The sequence below is a fragment of the Carcharhinus amblyrhynchos genome, chromosome 34, assembly GCF_965287045.1.
Source record: "Carcharhinus amblyrhynchos chromosome 34, sCarAmb.v2.hapA, whole genome shotgun sequence".
In the NCBI taxonomy this organism is placed as follows: domain Eukaryota; kingdom Metazoa; phylum Chordata; class Chondrichthyes; order Carcharhiniformes; family Carcharhinidae; genus Carcharhinus; species Carcharhinus amblyrhynchos.
Window position 1 is genome coordinate 12121645 of NC_137357.1, and position 20790 is coordinate 12142434.

Below are 20790 nucleotides of genomic sequence, written 5' to 3' on the forward strand. Positions count from 1 at the left end.
TGGAACATTTTTGGTGGAGTATGGATGTTAGAATGCCGACAAGTGTCTGATAAAAAAAACAGCAGTCTGGGGCACCTGGGGCAGAACTGTGCCCAAGGCATTGCAGGAGATGGCTGCGAATATTATTATAGTTATAGATGGCAACCTCGGTGTTTTGACAAAGAACATTAATGCTCACTGAGATGAACTGCAGAATACCGGCAAGAGGCTCAGTGAGGTGGAAGATAGAATCCTTAATGTCAAAAAGTTTGGCAAATCAGCTGCATGATATATTGATATCCTGATGGAGCTGAAAAATCAGAGCCCAAGGAAGAGCATCCTGTGATTGGTTTTCCAGACGGAGTTGAGGGCAGGCTCCCAGTTAGATATTTTAAAGGTGGATGCCATGTTTTTTTAACCTCAATATAAAGGAAGCTTCAAGCGGGGCAGCACATCTGATCCTTGAGGTCCAGGGACAACTAACTTCCACAGCCTATTATCAGAGGTTTCCAGAGCTTCAGGACTGTCAGTCGTGGTGGGAACTGGCTCTACGATGGGGCAAAAGTATTATCCTCCTAGACAGCAATGCAGCAAAAATGCAAAGGCTTCAATGTGGTCAGAAAAGGTTTGAAGACTTTTGTAATTCAGAATGACCTGCACTATCCTGAGGAATCCATTCGGTTTGAACCATAGAAAAGTTACAGCACAGAAGGAGGCCATTCAGCCCATCATATCCATGCCAGCCCAGGCATACCAAGGTGCCCTTTATAATCCTATCTTCCTGAACCCTGCCCAAAGCTTACAGCACTTAAGGTGCAGATCCAGGGACTTTTTAAATGTGTTTAGGGTCTCTGTCTCCACCACCAATTCAGGCAGCGAATTTTGTTTTTACCCTCTGGGAGAAACTTCCTCATCTATCCCTCTGAGGCCACTTATCTTGAATCTATATTCTCTGGTTCTAGAATTCTCCACCAAGGGAAATAATTTTATCCTGTCCACTCTATCTCTTCCTCTCATAATTTTCAACACCTCTATCAAGTCACCCTTCAGCCTTCTTTGCTCCAAGGAAAATAATCCCAACCTATCAATCTGTCCCACAGTCACACTGGCAAAATTCTTGTAAACCTCCTCTGCACTCTCTCTCCCTCCAGAGTAATTATGTCCTTCTTGTAATATGGTGACCATAACTGCACACAATACTCTACTTGTGGCCTCACCAGTGTTTTATACAATTTCAACAAGCCTGCTGAGGCTTCGGATTTTTTAGAATCCATGAAAAATAATGATTCAGAATCGTGATCTGCAATTCCTCATTAATCCTGGACTATAACCTCAGAAATTACTTCCTTGTTTTGATCCTGCTCTCTGCTTTTTCATATTGGCCAAGATAATCCTGTGACTGAGCCAAGAGGTGAGTGTCTCAGAGGATCCTGTTCAGTCACATTACCAGTTCTTTGTCAATCCTTGTTGATCACTGAATGTATCCCCTTTAACTCCATCTCTTAACTGATCCTTCTACAATGTGATTTCCCACATTGATCAGGACAATCCTGAGTGTACATGATAGCAAATGTTTGCTCTTTCGCCTGATGTACACAGGAGCATCCATTTATCACTAATGGAATGCATCTTACTATGTACTTCTTGCTCTGGAGGAGTGGATTGTTTAGGTTGTATGATACAAGAGATGTGCTATCTTTATCCATTTCCTCATCTTATATTCCAGGTATCTTTGGCACTGGACTTTTTCACCAGATATCCTTCATGACAATTGTGGTCAAATGGAAAGCACCACTGGAGGGAGGTGAGCAAGTGGTTCAATATGAAGGTAATCGGTGGTGCCCCATGTATCGTCACAGCGGGCGAGGAAAATCCCCAAGAGGTTAAGGGCTGACCTATTGTTTCAGTTGTTTTGAGGTGAGAGACTCCTTGCTCAACTTCTGCTGTGGTACAGACAAACTATATATCCTGGGAAGAGATGCTGAATCGGTACCTCCACTGTGGCTGGGATGGAGGAAGCCTCCTGTGGTGCGTGCCCAAGTGAGAGACAAAAATCCATGGTGCTTTAACCACCATCTTGCCAATATCCTGTATTATTTGTGGTTAAATAAGCAATGGGAATGGTTACAATAAAAATTTGCTCCTGGTATGTGTGGGGAATTCATCACCCTATTGAAAGAAAAAAGATCTTGTTTTTTCTTAAGAAGGAGAAAGCTGACAAAGCGATTGGAAAAGACTCATCTGGATGACCGGGAGCAAATCAAACTCAAGACAGACTAGCTGGTGCAGGTATTATTGTTTCTTTCTCAACCAGTAGTTGAGGGCACCAGTGTTGTTAATAAGAATCTGCCTCTTATTTGGGAAAGGGGGTCGCTATGTGGTTGTCAAGGGGCTGGTATAAGGGGAGATTGTATCAATAATGAATGTTTATGGTTCCCCTAAATGTCTCCTGGACTTTGTCACTGAGGTTTTTGGGCAGCACAGTGGACAGCATTGCTGCCTCACAGCGCCAGGGACCCAGGATCCATTCCTGGCTTGGATCACTGGCTGTGTGGAGTTTGCATGTTCTCCTATGTCTGCGTGGGTTTTGCAAAGATGTGCAGGTTAAGTGGATTGGCTATGCTAAATTCTCTGTTAGCGTCATTGAGGGATTAGCAGGGTAAAAATGTGGGGCTGTGGGGATAGAGCCTGGGTGAGATTATCATCAGTGCAGGCTCAATGGGCCAAATGGCTTCCTTCTGCACTGTAGGGATTCTATGATTCTATTCTGTGGACTTTGCTGAACTGGCCTCCGATAATTCACTTATTGGTGGTGATTGTAATTGTCATTTTAACCCACCAATGGATAAACTCACTGTTTTGAGAAACTCTCCTCCGTGGCAAGTTTGGGCATTGGCCTCGGCTTGTGAGGAGGTGTCTTATTCAGATGTATGGAGAACTTCCCATTCCAAGGATGAAGAGTACACTTTGTTTTGTGTCACACCAGAATTGACTATTTTTCTGCACCAAAGATGATCCTGTAGTTGGTTGTCTCTTGTACTTTTGGTGATATTGTGATCTCTGGCCACACTCCAGTCCTTTTTTTAGAATTTCTGCTCTAGTGGGAGCCCAGGTCCTGGAGATCTGATGCATCTTTCCTTGAGGATTATGCTTCCATCTCATACTTCACGACTGAATTTGATATTTTTTATTCCGTCAATTTTCTTCCTCATGTGAGCTCCTCAATTCAATGGGCCAAAGGGCCACTTGTGCACTGTAGTATTCTGTGATTTGATTCTGTGGGAGACTTGCAAGGCCTTTGTTAGAGGTTTAGACATTCTCCACTAGAAAGAGGCGTAGATTGATGGAGCGCGAGTTGGAGGTTCAGTTAGCTGAATTGGAGAGGGAGTCCAGCAGGGATTCTTGTCACGTGAAGCTGAAGAAAATTGGTGTAGTTTGGGTGACACTGGGCTGTTTATTGACCCAACCTGCAGAAAGGAGTTTGAGGTTTGCTAAGCTGAATTGTATGAATTTGGGAATAACACATTTGGCTTTTATTAGGAGGAGGAAATTGGACTCTAGGATATATTTTCTGTGGTGGACTCCAAGGGGCGTAGGAGGATTAGGGCAGAAGATATTAACAAAGCTTTCACACTAATTTGTTTAAATTGCAACATGCTGAGGAGTCTCTGGTACTTGTGGTCAGTCGGTTCATTTGGTATAGGTTCACATTGTCAGTACATTTGTCCCTCAGCCACTCCATGAGGTGAATATTTCCCTCATCCTGAGCTGTGTACTTGTTACAGCCCATTTCTTTATTGTACATTGATTTCGAAGTGTTGACTGAAGTTCTGGCGACGTGCTTGGTGAATACCCTTCCTATGATTATCCAGAGTGATGTGGAGATGCCAGCGTTGGACTGGGGTAAACACAGGAAGAAGTCTTACAACACCAGGCCACGAGCTTTTGCTACTAAATAAACCTGTTGGACTTTAACCTGGTGTTGTAAGACTTCTTACTGTATTATCCAGAATGATAAGACAGAATTTATTAAGGGTTGGAACTCAGGTAATCATGTTAGGAGATTGCTGGATATTATCCAAGTCTTTCGATATTCCTAGGATAAAAGCCAAATGTATACTGTATTATTCCCAAATTCATACAATTCAGCTCAGCAAACCTCAAACTCCTCTCTGCATGTTGGGTCAACAAACAGTCCAGTGTTGCCCGAACTGCACCAATTTCCTTCAGCTTCACATGACAAGAATCCTTACCGGACTCCCTCTCCATTTCAGTAATCTCCCTCGCTGCCAATAAAGTCTTTAATAGGGTAGAAATGGAATTATTTGTACGACATGTTGCACAATTAGGAAGATTAAGAGGGGACTTTGTGAAGTGGATTCAAATACTCCAAAAGAACCCATTGGCAGTGGTCTTCACAAATGGCTATAGGTCAGAGAATTTTGGCCTTCAGAGAGGGATAAAGCAGGGATGCCCCATCTCCTTTTGTTTGCTTTAGCTGCTGAATCTTTGACATGACGACAACTACGACAACTCTCTCCCCCCACCCAAGGTATGTCTGGTGGAGATAGGCAGCACAAAATTTTTCTTTATGCAGATGACATGCTGGTGTTTGCCTCCAAGTGGATTGTCTCTGTTCCTGCCATTATTGATATGGTGGCGAGGTTTTCTCTTTTTTCAGGTTATAACATTAATTTCACAAAATCGGAGCCAATGCCCCTGGGCAGGTTAAGAGGTAGACCACCTCCCTCTTTTTTTCCCTTTACACATGACTCCATTGGGGTTCACTTATCTGGACATTCATATTACCCCTGGTTTTTGGCAGCTATATAAGGCAAACCTCCCTCCATTACTAGCCTCTATTAATGTGGACCCACACTGTTGGTCACCTTTACTAATTTCCTGATTGGGTAGAACTGTTTTGATTCAGATGAATACATTACCTAGGCCACTTTATCCTCTGCAAAAAGCTTCTCCAAATACATAAATGGCAAAAGAATAACTCGGGGGAGAGTCAGACCTCTTAAGGATCAAAAGGTCATCTATGTGTGGATCCACAAGAGATGGTGAGATCCTAAATGAATATTTCTCATAGGTATTTACTGTTGAGAAAGGCATAGATGTTTGGGAACTTGGGGAAATAAATAGTGATGGTTTGAGAAGTGTACATATTACGGAGGTGATGGTGCTGGAAGTCTAAAAGGGCATCAAGGTAGATAAATCCATGGGACCTGATGAAGTGTATCCCAGGAAGTTGTGGGACACAAGGGAGGAAATTGCAGTTCCCTAGCAGAGATATTTGAGTCATCAACAGCCACAGGTAAGGTGCCTGAAGATTGGAGGGTGGCAAATGTTGTGACTTTGTTTAAGGAAGGCTGCGGGGAAAAGCCTGGAAACCACAGTCTGATGAGCCTTACAATGATAGTGGGTAAGCTGTTAGAAGGTATTCTGAGAGACAGGACCTACAAGCATTTAGAGAGGCATGGATTGATTCGGGACAGTGAGCATGGCTATGTGAGTGGAAAACCATGTCTCACAAATTTGTTTGAGTTTTTTGAAGGGGTAACCAAAAAGGTAGATGAGGGCAGTGCAGTTGATGTTGTCTATATGGACTTAAGCAAGGCCTCTGACAAGGTAAAACTAGAAAGCATAAGTTTAAGGTGAGAGGGGAGAGATACAAAAGGGTCTAGAGGGGCAATTTTTTTCACACAGAGGGTGGGTACAATTTTGTCTTTTAAAAAGCATTTGGATAGTTACTTTGCTAAGATGGGTATAGAGGGATATGGGCCAAATGCAGGCAATTAAGACTAGCTTAGTGGCAAAAACTGGGTGGTACGGACAAGTTGGGCTGAAGGGCTTGTTTCTATGCTGTAAACCTCTGAGTCTCAATGTTACCTATCCTGTTGCCTGCTCAGGTGCTTAAGGAAATTAATGGGTCGTTCAGTTCTTTTGTTTGGAACAAGAAGCCTTGTTTAAAATTAGTTAAGCTGTAGTTGCCTGTTTCCAAAGGAGAGCTCAGGATACCAAATATTAATTTGTACCAGTTAGCTTCTCACCTTAAATTTACAGGTGAATGGGTGAGGGAAGACCCCCCCCCCCCCCCCCCCCCGCCCCCCACTCCACATGGCTTGATGTTGAAACTGATCAGTCCTTGTATCATTCAGTCACTTCTATTTCTTAGGGATCCTATGGTAGTGTTAGATAAGTGTGATTTTCCTGGTTATCTATGGTGCTGGCATTTAGTTAGTAAATTTTACAACACTCTGTGCTCTAAATCTGATGATAATACATAGGACATGCTGTGTTGCCTTCCCATGTCTTGGGAAGGCAACCTCACAGTAAATAGTGATGAGGAGACACAGGGTGGTATTTGGGAATATGCAAATAAAATTTCAGTTTCTGATATAGCAAAAGAAGCGCAATTAAAGCTTTGCACCATCTGCATATTACTCCAAGCTCATGACACAGTTTTGACCCTGCCATATCGTCGTTGTGTCAGAACTTCAAGGTAGATGTGTGAGATTACCTGCATTGATTTTGGTCGTGTCAAAATTAAGGTTGATTAATTCAATAATCTTAGAGCTGGAAAGAACTTTCATAAGGCCCTTAGAGTCGATCCCTCACATCCAATACAGGGTCTAATGGAAAAAAACTAAAATGCAAAAGGCTGTACAACATATTAATACCTGCAGCACAGAAGCATGTCCTTTGCTCATGGATAGTAATAGGTATCCTTCAACTTGGAATTGGCACACAATCATTCTGCAATGCCAAACAGTGAAACTTCTGGACTTGTTTATTTTGAGCTAAATCGAACACATCCTGTAAAGTTTGGGACTCTTATCCTCAAGCTCTGGGCTCCACATTGTCCAGTTTACTCCTGCAAGGTTTTCCCTAAGTTCTGTAGCTGTTATCCTGCAAGCCTAGTTGTACCACTGAATCCTGATATCCTTCAATATATCTTTTTGTTACTTGTCTGGTGGGAAGTGCTTGATACAATGAATAATTCAAACCATCTGTGTTGGTAATTCTTTATCCCTCCTTCCTGGCAGATGGAATACAATGTTGGCAAGTGTGAGGTTATCCACTTTGGTAGGAATAATGGTAGGAAGGACTACTACTTACAGGGCGAAAAGTAGCAGCATGCTACGGTACAGAGGGACCTGGGGGTCCTTGTGCATGAGTCGCAAAAACCCAGCCTACAGGTGCAGCAGGTGGTCAGGAAGGCAAATGGGATGCTGGCCTTCATAGCGAGGGGGATTGAATATAAAAGTAGGGAGGTCTTGCTGCAACTGTACAGGGCACTGGCGAGGCCGCAGCTGGAGTACTGTGTGCAGTTTTGGTCGCCGTACTTACGCAAGGATATTTTGGCCTTGGAGAGAGTGCAGAGGAGGTTTACTAGGCTGATACCGGAGTTGAGGGGGTTGAGCTATGAGGAGAAGCTGAATAGACTGGGCTTGTACTCGTTAGAGTTTAGAAGGATGAGGGGAGATCTCATTGAGATGTATAAGATGATGAAAGGGATGGATAGGGTAGAGGTGGAGTGGTTCTTCCCACTCAGAAAGGACAGCAGGACTAGAGGGCACAGCCTCAAAATAAGGGGGGGCGCAGTTTAGAACAGAGTTGAGGAGGAACTTCTTCAGTCAAAGGGTGGTGAATCTCTGGAATTCTCTGCCTGTTGAAGTGGTGGAGGCTAAATATATTTAAGACGCGGGTAGATAGGTTTTTGGTAGGCAAGGGGATTAAGGGTTATGGGGAGAAAGCGGGAAAGTGGAACTGAGCCACTTCAGATCAGCCATGATCATATTGAATGGCGGGGCAGGCTCGAAGGGCTAGATGGCCTACTCCTGCTCCTATTTCTTATGTTCCTCCATGTATCTGTTTGAGAATGATTCTGCTGTACTGTACCGATCACCAAAGCTTGCTGCATTTTTGAATAAAATGAAAACAGCTTCAATAAAAATACCTCTATTTTCAAAGCAGTGCGGCAAGGGTCAGAGACACAGAGCACCAGAATCATAGAATCCCTGCAGAGAGAGTGAACTAGATGGGAAGCAGCAGAGAGGAGTGGCAGGGACACATTACAAAGTGCAGCACAGTGAGTCTTCATTGAACCCAGAGCTCTTGAGGTGACGTCAGGATTCAGACACATGGCAAGAGGCAGCTGATTAGGTGAGTCAGGTCGGGTGACTCGGACTTGGCTGGGACTGACCCAAAAAAACAGTAAATTAGAAAAGCGTAATATTAAGGAATTAACTGAGAAACACCAGGGATGATTAAAATTCAGAGCCAACATAATAAAGTGATAACTAATTTTCAGTGATACAAGGATAAATAGGCCAATGTACAGTTAGACAAGGAGACTAAGTTACTTTAAGACTACATAATTTGAAAAGTTAGCAAGAAAGACAAAGTAGGTTCAAGACATGACAGTGAGGTCAGTTGAGGGGAGAGTGTGATTGGTCATATGTGAAAGTCATGACCATACCAGAATTCCAGACGACCAGTTTTGCAAGGAGTACTCCTAACTGCAGAGACATGTTTTTGGAGCTCAAGCAGAGACTGGAGAAGCTGTGGTACATATGAAAGGTTGAGAGTTATGTGGAAAGTATACTCAGAGAGGTGATCACACTGCAGCTCAAGGGACTGGAGGAAAGAAGGGTGACCATTGAACAGTCCAAGAGAAACAGGCAGGTTGTTCTGGAGTTCAACTGAGGTCCTGCTCCCAAATGGGTTTGCCATTTTGAAATTTGATGAGGGTGCTTCCTCAAGGGTGTGCAGTCAGAGCCAAGCTTCTAGCACCACAAACAGCCTGACTGTACAGGATGGGAGGAAGGAGGAGGAGGAATTATGATATTCCTTCATTACTGAGAGTACAGACAGGAACTTCTGCCTGTGTTGCCTCCCTGGGCCAGGGTTAAAGATGTCAAGGCAGCAAAGAAGGCAAGTGGTATCTTGGCCTTCATAGCAAGAGGATTTGAGTATAGGGATTGGGATGTTTTGCTGCAATTATATGGGGAAATATTATGTGGAGTTTTGGTGTCCTTACCTAAGGAAGGATGTCTTTGCTACAGAGAGAGTACAGCAAAAGTTTACCAGGTTGACTCCTGAGATAGCTGTCTGTCATATGAGGAGAGTCGAAGTCAGTTAGGATTATATTCACTGGAATTTAGAATAGTGACAGGGGATCTCATATCAACTGATAAAGTTGTAACAGGGTCAGACAGGGTAGATTCAGAAAGAATATTCCCAATTAGGGTGGGGGGGAAGTACAGAACTAGGGGCCATAGTTTGAGGATAAGGGGTAAACCTTTTAGAATGAGGTGAGAAAAGGTTGGTGGATTCATGGAATTCACTACCACAGAATGTAGCTGAGGCCAAAACGTCTGATTTCAAGAAGAAATTAGATATAGCTCTTGGGGCTAAAGGGTTCATGGGATATGGGAGGAAAGGGGATCAGGATATTGAATTTGATGATGAGCCATGAAAATGAATTGTAGAGCAGGTGTGAAGGGCCGAATGGCCTCATCCTGCTTCTGGTTTCTATATGACTGAACAGGATGCAGGGCATCCTGTATGAGGAGAGTGATAAGTCACAGGTCATGGTACACCTTAGTACAAACGATATAGGTAGACTGAAGGCTGTGTTCTTGCATCAAGAATTCAGGGATTTATGCAGCACATTAAAAAGCAGGATCTCAAAGGTTGTCATTTCCGGATTTCTTGCAGCGCCACGTGCTAGCGAGCACAGAAATATAAGAATAGGGCAGATGAATGCTGGCTCAAGAGTTGGTGCAGGAGAGAGGGTCTTAGATTTCTGGATCACCTGGACTGTTTCTGGGGAAAGTGGGACATATTCAAGGACAAAGAGTCACTACAAAGCTCAGAGGAACAGAGGGATCTGGGAGTGCTAGTCCACAGATCACTGAAGGTGGTTGCACAGGATAGTTAAGGTGGCATAGAGAACACTTGCCCTTATTAGTTATGGAATTGATTAGAATCGGGAGGTTATGTTGGAGCTATATAAAAACTTTGGTTAGGCCACAATTGGAGTATTTTGTGCCATTCTGGTGGCCTGACCAAAAGATAAGGCAGCATCGGGATGTGTACAGAGGAGATTCACCAAGATATTGGATTTGATTTATTAATGTCATATGTATTAGTGTACAGTGAAAAGTATTGTTTCTTGCGTGCTATACAGACAAAGCATACCATTCACAGAGAAGGAAAGGAGAGAGTGCAGCATGTAGTGTTACAGGCATAGCTAGGGTGTAGAGAAAGATCAACTTAATGCAAGGTGGGTCCATTCAAAACTCTGATGGCAGCAGGGAAGAAGCTGTTCTTGAGTTGGTTCTACGTGTCCTCAGACTTTTCTATCTTTTTCCCGACGGAAGAAGGTGGAAGAAAGAACATCCAGGGTGCGTGGGATCCTTAATTATGCTGGTTGCTTTGCCAAGGCAGTGGGAAGCGTAGACAGAGTCAATGCCTGGGAGGCTGGTTTGCGTGATGGATTGGGCTACATTCACAACCTTTTATAGTTGCTTGTGGTCTTGGGCAGAGCAGGAGCCATACCAAACTGTGATACAACCAGAAAGAATGCTTTCTATGGTGCATCTGTAAAAGTTGGTGAGAATTGGAGCTGACATGCCAAATTTCCTTCATCTTCTGAGAAAGTAGAGGTGTTGTTGGGCTTTCTTAACTGTAGTGTTAGCATGGAGGGACCAGGACAGGTTATTACCGATCTGGACACCTAGAAACTGCGTAGGATAAAGCATTTAAGTCCCATAGGAGGCTATGAAGGGAGGCTGGATAGGCTTGGGTTGTTTGCTTGACAGTAGAGAAGGCTGAGGGGGGACATTATTGAGATCTATCAGATTATGAGGAGTATGGAAAGAGTGGATAGGAAGCGGTTGTTTCCTTGAGTTGAAGCATCCATAAGGGGCATCATAATTTTATGTTGAGGGGCAAGAGGTTTGGAGGGGATTTGCAGAGAGATTTTTTCACTCACCGCTTTGGGAGGGTAATTGAGATGGAAAACCTAACAACCTTTAAAAAGTATGTGGCTGAGCACCTGAAATGTCAAAACATTCAAGATTATGGATCAAGTACTGGAAAGTGGGATTAGTGTCGATTTAGTGTAGTTTTGTCATTGTAGATTCAATCGGCCAAAGGGCTTTCTCTGTACTCTAAGGCTGAGGCCAACTAGATATTTTGCAAACATCTAAGATCTTTGGTAATTTCAATGGTCAAGTGATCCGAATTCAATGTTCTCTCTAATCATTTGTTTTGCTGTCTATTCATTTCAGCACAGAGATCCATGAAATTATTTTGCATGGGGCAGTAAGTGAAAAGGGCCAATTTGTGCTTGGCCTGCACAGGAACTCCAGATTCAACAATAACATCTCTCATTCCGCTAAACTCCATTTTACTCAGCATCTTCTCATCTGACAATTCAGTGAAATTAGGTTTTAGCCTGCCTAAGGAAGCGCAGCATTCCTTCTGTACAGAGACCAAAACTGTGGTCTCACCAAAACTCTGTAAATGTAACAAGATTTCCTTACTGTTATACTCCAAGTCCATTATATAAACATCAACAGACCATTTGCTTTCCAAATTGCTTGCTGTGCTTGCAAGTTATGATTGTGTTCTGTATACAGCATACACAAAATCACTCAGAGGAATTGCGTTTTGTATGCAGCACACAAAAATCACTCAAAGGAATTGCGTTGTGTATACACAAATCACTCAGGCAATTGCATTGCATCAACAGCATACACAAATCACTCAGAGGAATTGTATTTTGTCTATTGCATACTCAAATTACTCATAGGATTTGCTTAGTGTATATCACATACACAAATCACTCAGAGAAATGTGTTGTGTATATAGCATACACAACTCACTCAGAGGAATTGCGTTGTGTAAACATATACACAAATCACTCAGAGGAATTGCGTTGTGTAAACACATACACAAATCGCTCAGGGGAATTGCGTTGTGTAAACACATACACAAGTCGCTCAGAGGAATTGCATTGTGTAAACACATACACAAATCGCTCAGAGGAATTGCGTTGTGTAAACACATACACAAGTCGCTCAGCGGAATTGCATTGTGTATACAGCATACACAAATCGCTCAGAGGAATTACGTTGTGTATGTCGCATATTCAAATCAGTCAGAGGAACTGCGTTGTGTATACAGCATACACAAATCACTCAGAGGAAATGAGTTGCGTATACAGCATACACAAATCATTCATAGGAATTGCACTGTATCTTTAGCAAACACAAATCGCTGAGGATTTGCCCTGTGCATATCGCATACTCAAATCATTCAGAGGGATTGTGTTGTGTATACAGCACACAAAAAATCACTCAGAGGAATCGTGTTATGTATAGAGCACACACAAAATCACCGAAGAATTGTGTTGTGTATACAGCACACATAAATTGCTCTGAGGAAATGTGCTGTGTATACAGTATACATCAATCATTCAGAGGAATTGCGTTGTATATACAGCATACACAGATCACTCAGAGGAAATGCGTTTTGTGCATCGCATACTCAAATCACTCAGAGGAATTGCATTGTGTATACAGCATACACAAATCACTCAGAGGAATTGTGTTTTGTATATTGCACACTCAAGTCACTCATAGGATTTGCTCTGTGTACATCGCATACACAAATCACTTAGAGGAATTGCGTTTTGTCTATCATGTACTCAAATCACTCAGAGGAATTGCATTGTGTTTACAGCGTACACAAATCACTCAAAGGAAATGTGTATAGAGCATACACAAATCGTTAAGACGAAATGTGTTGTGTATACAGCATACACTAATCGTTCAGAAGAAATGTGTTGTGTATACAGCATACACAAATCGTTCAGAGGAATTGCGTTGTATGTACAGCACACACAAAACTCTCAGAGGAATTGAGTTGTGTATGCAGCACACACAAATCACTGAGGAATTGCTTTGTGTATATCGCATACTCAAATCATTCAGAGGAATTGTGTTGTGTATACAGCATACACAAAATCACTCAGAGGAATTGTGTTGTGTATAGAACATACATAAAATCACTGAAGAATTGTGTTGTGTATACAGCATACACAAATTGCTCAAAGAAAATGTGTATACAGCATCCACGAATCGTTCAGAGGAATTGCATTGTATATACAGCATACACAGATCACTCAGAGGAAATGCATTGTGTATAGAGCATACTCAAATCGCTCAGAGGAATTACGTTGTGTACACAGTATACAAAAATCATTCAGAGGTTTTGTTTTGTGTCTAGAGCATGCACAAATCGCTCAAAGGCAATGTGTTGTGTATACGGCATACACAAATTGCTCAGAGGAAATGTGTTGTGTATACAGCATACACAAATCGTCCAGAGGAATTGCATTGTGTACACAGCATACACAAATCACTCAGAGGAATTGCGTTGTGTATATAGCATACTCAAATTGCTCAGAATAACAGCATTTAGTCATTCCCTTTGTTTAAAAAAAATCCTTTTTTTCTATTTTTTTCATCCAGTTAATTTCCAAAGATTAGCTCTTCATATAAAGAATCATGATACAGATTTAAGATTTTGGGCAGAGATACACGCAGCATGTGAAGAAGAACATTGTGATGATGATCTGGATCCCACCACCTGAAAGAGTGGTGCAAGTGGAGATGATTAATAATTTCAAAAGCCAATTGAATGGACATTTGTGAGAGATAAGTTTGCAACACTGAGGTTTACAGTTGGGGAACGGGACTGACTAAGTTACTTGGCAGAGAACTAGCATAGACCCAATTGGCTTTCTTCTGTGTCTGGAATGACTGCACAATAATTCAGCTGTTATTAAATGCGTAAGAAACTGTGGCAAATTCATAATTGCTATAAATCTCTAACTTGCACACTTTGCATCAGCAAATGCTGTCTACTTTTATACCTGTTTGTCAATCAGAGCTAGGTTACCAGAACTCAGCCAAATTTCTGGTCAGCCCTATTCAAGCAATGGATTGAGAACTGCCACAGCCAGTTTCTGTCAAGTGTTGACGACTTTGTAGCTTCTTTTACAGTTTTTAAAGTTTAAGCTTAATTTAAAAACTAAATTCCACTTTGAGACTACACAAGTTCTGTACTGACAACAATGGACTCCAATTATCATCGTGCTGTAACAACTGTGACATTCAAGTCAAGTTACCAAGTTGATACCTCCCTCTGAATGCCAGTAGCGTCACTTTCGATTTTCCGATGCCAAGGTACAAGCCCTGAATCCAGAATTAAATCATGGCCAAGACTTGTGAAGTTTTGTCACTTTTTCTAATACTCTAGAGTAGGAGCCTCTGCTCTTGAAAATTTGTTCAGCTTAAGTCCGATTATTTTCTCCATGATGTTTTTAAAATGGGAACAACAATTTGTATATATATCGTGCCTTTAATGTAATAAAAAGTCTCAAGGCACTATATGCAAGTATTATAGAACCGACTTCAAGGCACATTAGGCACAAAGACAGATGAACAAAAAGGATACTTAAGGGAACATCTTAAAAGTGGACAGAGAAGTAGAGACACAAGATTATGTTGGTGCAGGAAGGTAATTACAGAGGTTAAATAAGCAGGTGAGTGATTAAAATCTGGGTTACAGAAGCCAGAATTAGAGGATTGCAACCAAAAGAGAAAATGCTGAAAAATCTCAGCAGGTCTGGCAGCATCTATGAGAAACGAGCTGATGTTTCGAGTCCGATGACCCTTTGTCAAAGCGAAAAGGCATAGAAAGTGGGAGATATTTATACTGCAGGGGGAGGGAATGAAAGATGAGTCATAGCCACAGAAACCAGGGGAAAGGCTGCTCATGGCAGCCCATAGAGAAAATAAAAGATGTGAATGGCCAAACAGCAGGGAAACTGAAATCAGAGGTCTGTCACAGCTTATCTCGGACTATCTAAAAACCGATTATCTCTAAATATCTCCCACTTTCTATGCCTTTTAGCTTTGACAAAGAGTCATCTAAACATCAGCTGTTTTTTTCTTCTGACAGGTGCTGCCAGATCTGCTGAGATTTTCCAGCATTTTCTCTTTTGGTTTCAGATTCCAGCATCTGCCGTAATTTGCTTTTAATAGTGGATTGCAAATGGCTCGTAGGGTTTTAAGGCTGAAGGTGACAATTTTATTATTACTGTTAACCACCCCACCCCCCACCACCACCACCCGTTGCCACACTTGGACTCTCCAATAGAGAGGGGTGAGGTCATGGCGAAAGTGAAAAAGTTTTTGAAGTGTGAGCAACGAACTGTCAGGTTCATACAGGGGTGATAGGTGAATGAGATTTGGTGCAAGTTCAGATACTGATAACAGAATTTTAGATGTCCTGAGGTCAGAGGTCAAACATTGGCTGCTGGTCTGCCATGAATTGGAACAGTCAAGCTGACATCAAACAAAGACATGGATGGGGGTTACAGTAGCAGATAAAAGAGGCAGAAGTGGAATCAGGTAATGATATGTAGACAAGTATGAAACTATGATCTAGAACAGTCCAGATCAGCCTCAGATACTTTCGAGGTCGGGTAACCAACCCTCCAGGATTAGCTTGCAATCTCCAAGCACTGACAATCAATCTCAGGTCACTGCTGTATGCAACCCTAAAGAAATATCATAAGGGCATGAAAAAAGATTTCCCTCCCATTTTCTTCTAACATTTTTCTTTGCCAGGTATTAAAACATTGTAAGTAAAAACGCTGCTTGGCTGATAGTCAAGCATTATCCAATTGGGTCATTTGTCCTTTTTATTTTCCGGTTTGAAAGGCAGTAGGTCATAAAGGTGAATGTGCTGGCACACTCATGGTTGGAGAATGCAGCAAGTGAAAAGATAAATCACCAAGGATACATGTAATCAGTAACCTTGCTGCTTGGGAGAGGGGTATAGATGGCTTTGGACCTCCAAAATTGGAGCTGAGTGACATTTCATCCAGTACTAATCAGAGAAATGGCAGGGTAACAAGTGAGAGAGAGTGCAGGGGTCGAGAGAAATGGTGATGAGCTTGGAGTTGGGTTTATCCGCATGCATCTGAAAACTGACATCGTCAGTTAAATCCAGTAAGTCCCTCCCTGAACTTACTTTCAGTTTCTGCTGCACTGAAAATCACATGAATTCCAGCTCGAGAAACAAGCAACCAGTGTGGATGGAACCAAATGCGCAGTCACACAACATGATACTGAAGCATGGGGCTCAGTGTCAGTGTGTCAAGTCTTGATTTGAGCTAGGATGCCCGAGAGACAGACAGACTTACCAAAGACACAAGATGAGCTGGCTGGATTCAAATTCTTCCTCACCAGCATGTTTTGTTTCAGAAAAGCAGCAAACTGAGCTGGAATCAATCATAGCACAATTAGCAAATCACAAGATCTCCGGTTCCACTTGCTAGAGTGTCAGAAATGCACAGTGATTCTTTCATTCTAAGTTCAACTTAGGCTCCACAAATAGTGGACTTTCCCGATCTGGTTTAGCCTTGCTGCTCAGTGACTTGTGTAGAACTCAAAGAATTACAGAATGGTGCAGTAAAGTTAGATGGAAAAATAAGCAGAAATAACAATACAAGGAAGCTGCAAAGGTACACAGACAACATAAAAACAGAGTGGTCAACAATACAGCAGATGGAACACAATGTGGGGGAATGTGAAGTTATCCACGTTGACTGAAAAAATAGAAAATTGCAATTTCTTTCAAATGGTACGCAACTGAGAAATTTATATTTAGAAAGGTCCTCATTCCTGAATCACACAGAATTAACATGCAGTTACAGCAAACAATTTGGAATGCAAATCATAAGTTGATAATTATTACAAAGAAACTGGAGTATAAGAGTGAATAAGTCTTACTGCAATTATATAAGAGTTAGGCAAGACCACACCTGGCGTACCATATTGCCTCCCGTACCCAAGGAAAGATACACTTGCCTTGGAAGGGGCGCACAAGAGCAATTCCCAGGATGTGGAACTTGGACAAGAGAGATTCAGGAGACTGTGGTTATATTCTGTGGAATTTAGAAGAATCAGAGGTTCTCTTACTGAAACATACAAAATTCTTCAGGTGATCAAGTGCTCAGCTATTTCCCAGAGCTGTAAAGTGGAGGACAAGGGGCCATATTTGCAGGATATGGAGTGGGCCATTTAGGACAAAGACTGGGGGGGGAAATATCTTCACTCGAAGGGTTGGGACTCTGGAATTCTTGAAACCCAAAAACCTGAGCATTTTCAAGACGGAGGCTGATAAATATTCAGACATGAGGGGAATTAAGGGAACTGGGAATTATGAGAGAGGGTAGGGTTAAGATCTTATATCAGGCACGGTTTTGCTGAATGGGTCTATTGCTGCTCTATACATCCTTATATTAGGCGGCCACTCAGACCGTCATGCCTGCGTGAACTCTTTCCTTGTGCTATCCAATTAATCACTGTTCTTTGGAAAGTTATCATCAAGGCTACTTCCACTGTCATCTGAGGTCACAATTGCCGCATGAAAAAGTTCTCAGCACCAAAATATCCATGGGATTAACAGCATCTCAACTGAGTTAATATATCAAAAGTAAAGCCAAAGCCAAAGCCTAAGCACATTCTGTCCATTCAAAATGAATCCTCTGAAGATTCAGCACTGGTGAAGTTCAAGACACCCAACTAACACTGTAAAGAGCAGACACTGCAGGAACACAGTAGGTGGCACGGGTGCCGAGAGCAGGGACAGGGAAACAGCTCACGATGTGGCGAGATACACTGTGACACAGTGTGGATAGGCTTTGCTGGAACATACTTCATGCACAGTGCCAAAATTTAGTTCTAACCCTCAAAGCTGCAGCTGATTGCGCACCACTCCAATAACCCCTCAGAATCTCACCAAATAACCGTTGATCTAATCATTACAATCCGTGCCCTTAACTGCTCTGTTACCTTGAGCTTGTTTCTGGGTCAGCACTGTGCCAGTCCGCTGCATGTGCTGCTTGAGAATCTGGGTGAACTGGGCAGAGAGGTTGGGCGACTGGCTGGCAGCAGTAGCAGTGGCTGTGATCAGGCTGGCCTTCTGGGCGGGTGACAAGGTTGAACACTTGGTCTTTGGGCTGGAATTTGGGCTGCTCGACACACTCGATGTGCCCTGTGAAAGACAGATGGAACATCAGAACACATGAAATTGAAGGGACAGCCGGTTACATGGTCTGCAAAACCGCTCTACCATTCACTCAGGTCACAACAATCTGATTCTGACATCAGCTCTGCTTTCCTGCCTCTTCCTCATAACTATCAACTCTCCAAGAGTCCAAATATCTTTCTCAGCCTTGAACATATTCAAAAATGACTCGACCACTCCAAACTCTCTGGGTCACATTTTCCCAATCTGCTGGTCTACCACTCAGCTTTGCAATAGTGTGTGCACTTTCTTTCAACGTGATACCATGCTTAACTTTATTAGGCTGTTGAAGATGACTTACTTCTTTCTGAGTTCTAGGAACACACGAGTAGGTCGTTCATCCCTTTGAGCCGACTTCATCAATCAGACTCAATATGGCTGACATGCTTGTCGTCTCAACTCCACCTGCCCTTCATGACCCTCGACTCCGTTGTCTATTAGAAGTGTAGCTAACTCTATTTTGAATAAATTCAATGACCCAGCCTCTATTCCTTTTTGGGGAAGAGAATCACACGGACTAACAATCTTCTGAGAGAAGCAATTTTGACTCATTTCAATTTTAGTCTCTCACAAGTGGAAACATCCTCCTGCACGTTAATCCCATCAAAATCGCCTGTCACTCTTCTCAACTCCAATAGATTTAAGTCCAACTTGCTCAACCTTTCTTCGTAAGATAAACCGTTTATCCCAGCAATGAGTTAAGTGAGCCATCTCTGAACTGCTTTTAACATAATCATATATTTTTTCCAAATAAAGACCAAAATTGTACAGAAGTATTCAAGGTGTGGTCTCATCAATATCCTCCTTGTACATTCCCCTCTCTTTGCAACAAATGCCAACATTCCATTTGCCTTTCTAATCACTTGCTTGCTACTCCTGCAGACTAACTTTTTAGTGTTTCATGTACCAGGACACCCAGGTCCCTCTACAACTCAGGGTTCTGCAATCCCTCTCCATTTAAATAGGATGTTGCTTTTCTATTCTCCCTAATACAGTGGACAAATCCACATTTTCCCAAATGCTCATTCATCAGATACTTCTTTTGCCCAATCATTAACCATATCCCTTTGCAGACCACTTACATTCTTATCCATCTTGGTTTCATTGGCACATTATTAGCTACAATAGATTTGGTGCCTTCAACTAAACCATTTGTTGAGTACAACTTCTCTTCCCCAAACCCACACTGATTCTGACAATGCCTGATCAAATTATGATTTTCTAAATATCCTGCCATAACCTCTTGAATAATGGATTCTGGAAATTTTCCTGACGGATATTATGCGAAGTGTCTTGTAGTTTTCTATCTCCCTCCTTCCTTGAATAAAAACGTTAACTCTTTTCCAATCCACTGGGACCCTTCCAGAATGTAAGGATTTTTGCAAGATTGTAACCAAAGCATTTCCCACTGCATACCGTCTTTTAAGATCGAAGGATGCAGACCATCAGGTCTTGGGGACTTTTCCTGCATGATTGAGATTATTTTTACCTCCTCCTGTTCATCCCTTTGTTTTCAAGCATGTTTGAGAAGTTTTCCAGTGAGGACAGTCACAGAATACCTGTTCAACGCCTCTGCCATTTTCTTGCCTTCATTATCAATTCCCCAGATTCTCTTTCCAGAGTACCAAAACTCGGTTCTGTTACTCATTTCCTATTTCAGTACTTGGAGAAACTCTTTCTACCTGTTTTATTATAGGCTAACTTTCTCTCATACTTGCTTTTTTTACTTTCTCAATAGAAAGTATAATGAAATATCCCCTTAAATATGTGACTTTTTAACTCCCAGTATATCTTTCAAACTATTTTTCTAGTCCACTTGAGCTAACTCTGTCTTCATGCCTTTGTTTAAACCCAAAGAAAATGGCCTTAAGGTTTTAGTGCATGTTCTCCTCACTCTGATAGTGCAGGGTTCCCTCGGCACCTACCCCCTGACACTGTGGAGCTTCCTCAGTATCATCCACACCCCACCAAAACACACTTCATCATGACTGAAATCTGCATCAGCTGGATTATGCATTTAAGTCTCTTCAAATGTTCTTGAACTCATAACAGCTGTTCCAGAGGTGAGAGGGTTACCCTATGAGCCAGTGTTGAGTTTCCACAGAAAAACAACAGCTTGCACTGAAGGAGTTTCCAAAAACCTTCACTGAAGGTTCATTACAAGACGGCACGGTGGCACAGTGGTTAGCACTGCTGCCTTACAGTGCCAGGGACCTGGGTTCGATTCCCAGCTTGGGTCCCTCTGTGTGGAGTTTGCACATTCTTCCCGTGTCTACATAGGTTTCCTCCCACAATCCAAAAATGTGCGGGTTAGGTTGATTGGCCATGCTAAATTGACCCTAGTGTCAGGGTTTATCAGGGTAAACAGTTCCGAGGTGGGATTGTTATCGGTGCAGGCTCGATAGGCCAAACAGCCTCCTTCTGCACTGTAGGGATGCTCTGATTCTATGAAAGAGTCAGATTTTCGGGAGTATCTTAAAGACGGGGGAAAAATTCTAGAAGAGAATTCTGGAGCTTCAGGCCTGGGCAGCTGAAGGCATGGCCACCACTGATGGAGTGATGACATTTGATAATGTGCAGAATGCCAGAATTGGAAGAGTGCAAAGATCTCGGAGAGATGTCGGG

The 20790-nt window shown here is 42.4% G+C and overlaps 1 protein-coding gene across 2 annotated transcripts in view; it reads right to left on the reverse strand.

The window, feature by feature from the left end:
• Positions 1-20790, reverse strand: part of kansl3 (KAT8 regulatory NSL complex subunit 3) — an 84993-nt gene that overhangs the window by 29162 nt on the left and 35041 nt on the right. Inside the window, exons 13-14 of one of the 2 annotated variants that reach the window (XM_080217230.1) lie at positions 17931-18132; positions 16277-16354 (exon numbers count right to left, since the gene is read on the reverse strand). In XM_080217230.1, the coding sequence (XP_080073356.1) occupies positions 16277-16354; positions 17931-18132 (280 nt within the window). The remainder of the gene's footprint in view (positions 1-16276; positions 16355-17930; positions 18133-20790) is intronic. The other variant, XM_080217231.1, reaches the window with a different exon arrangement.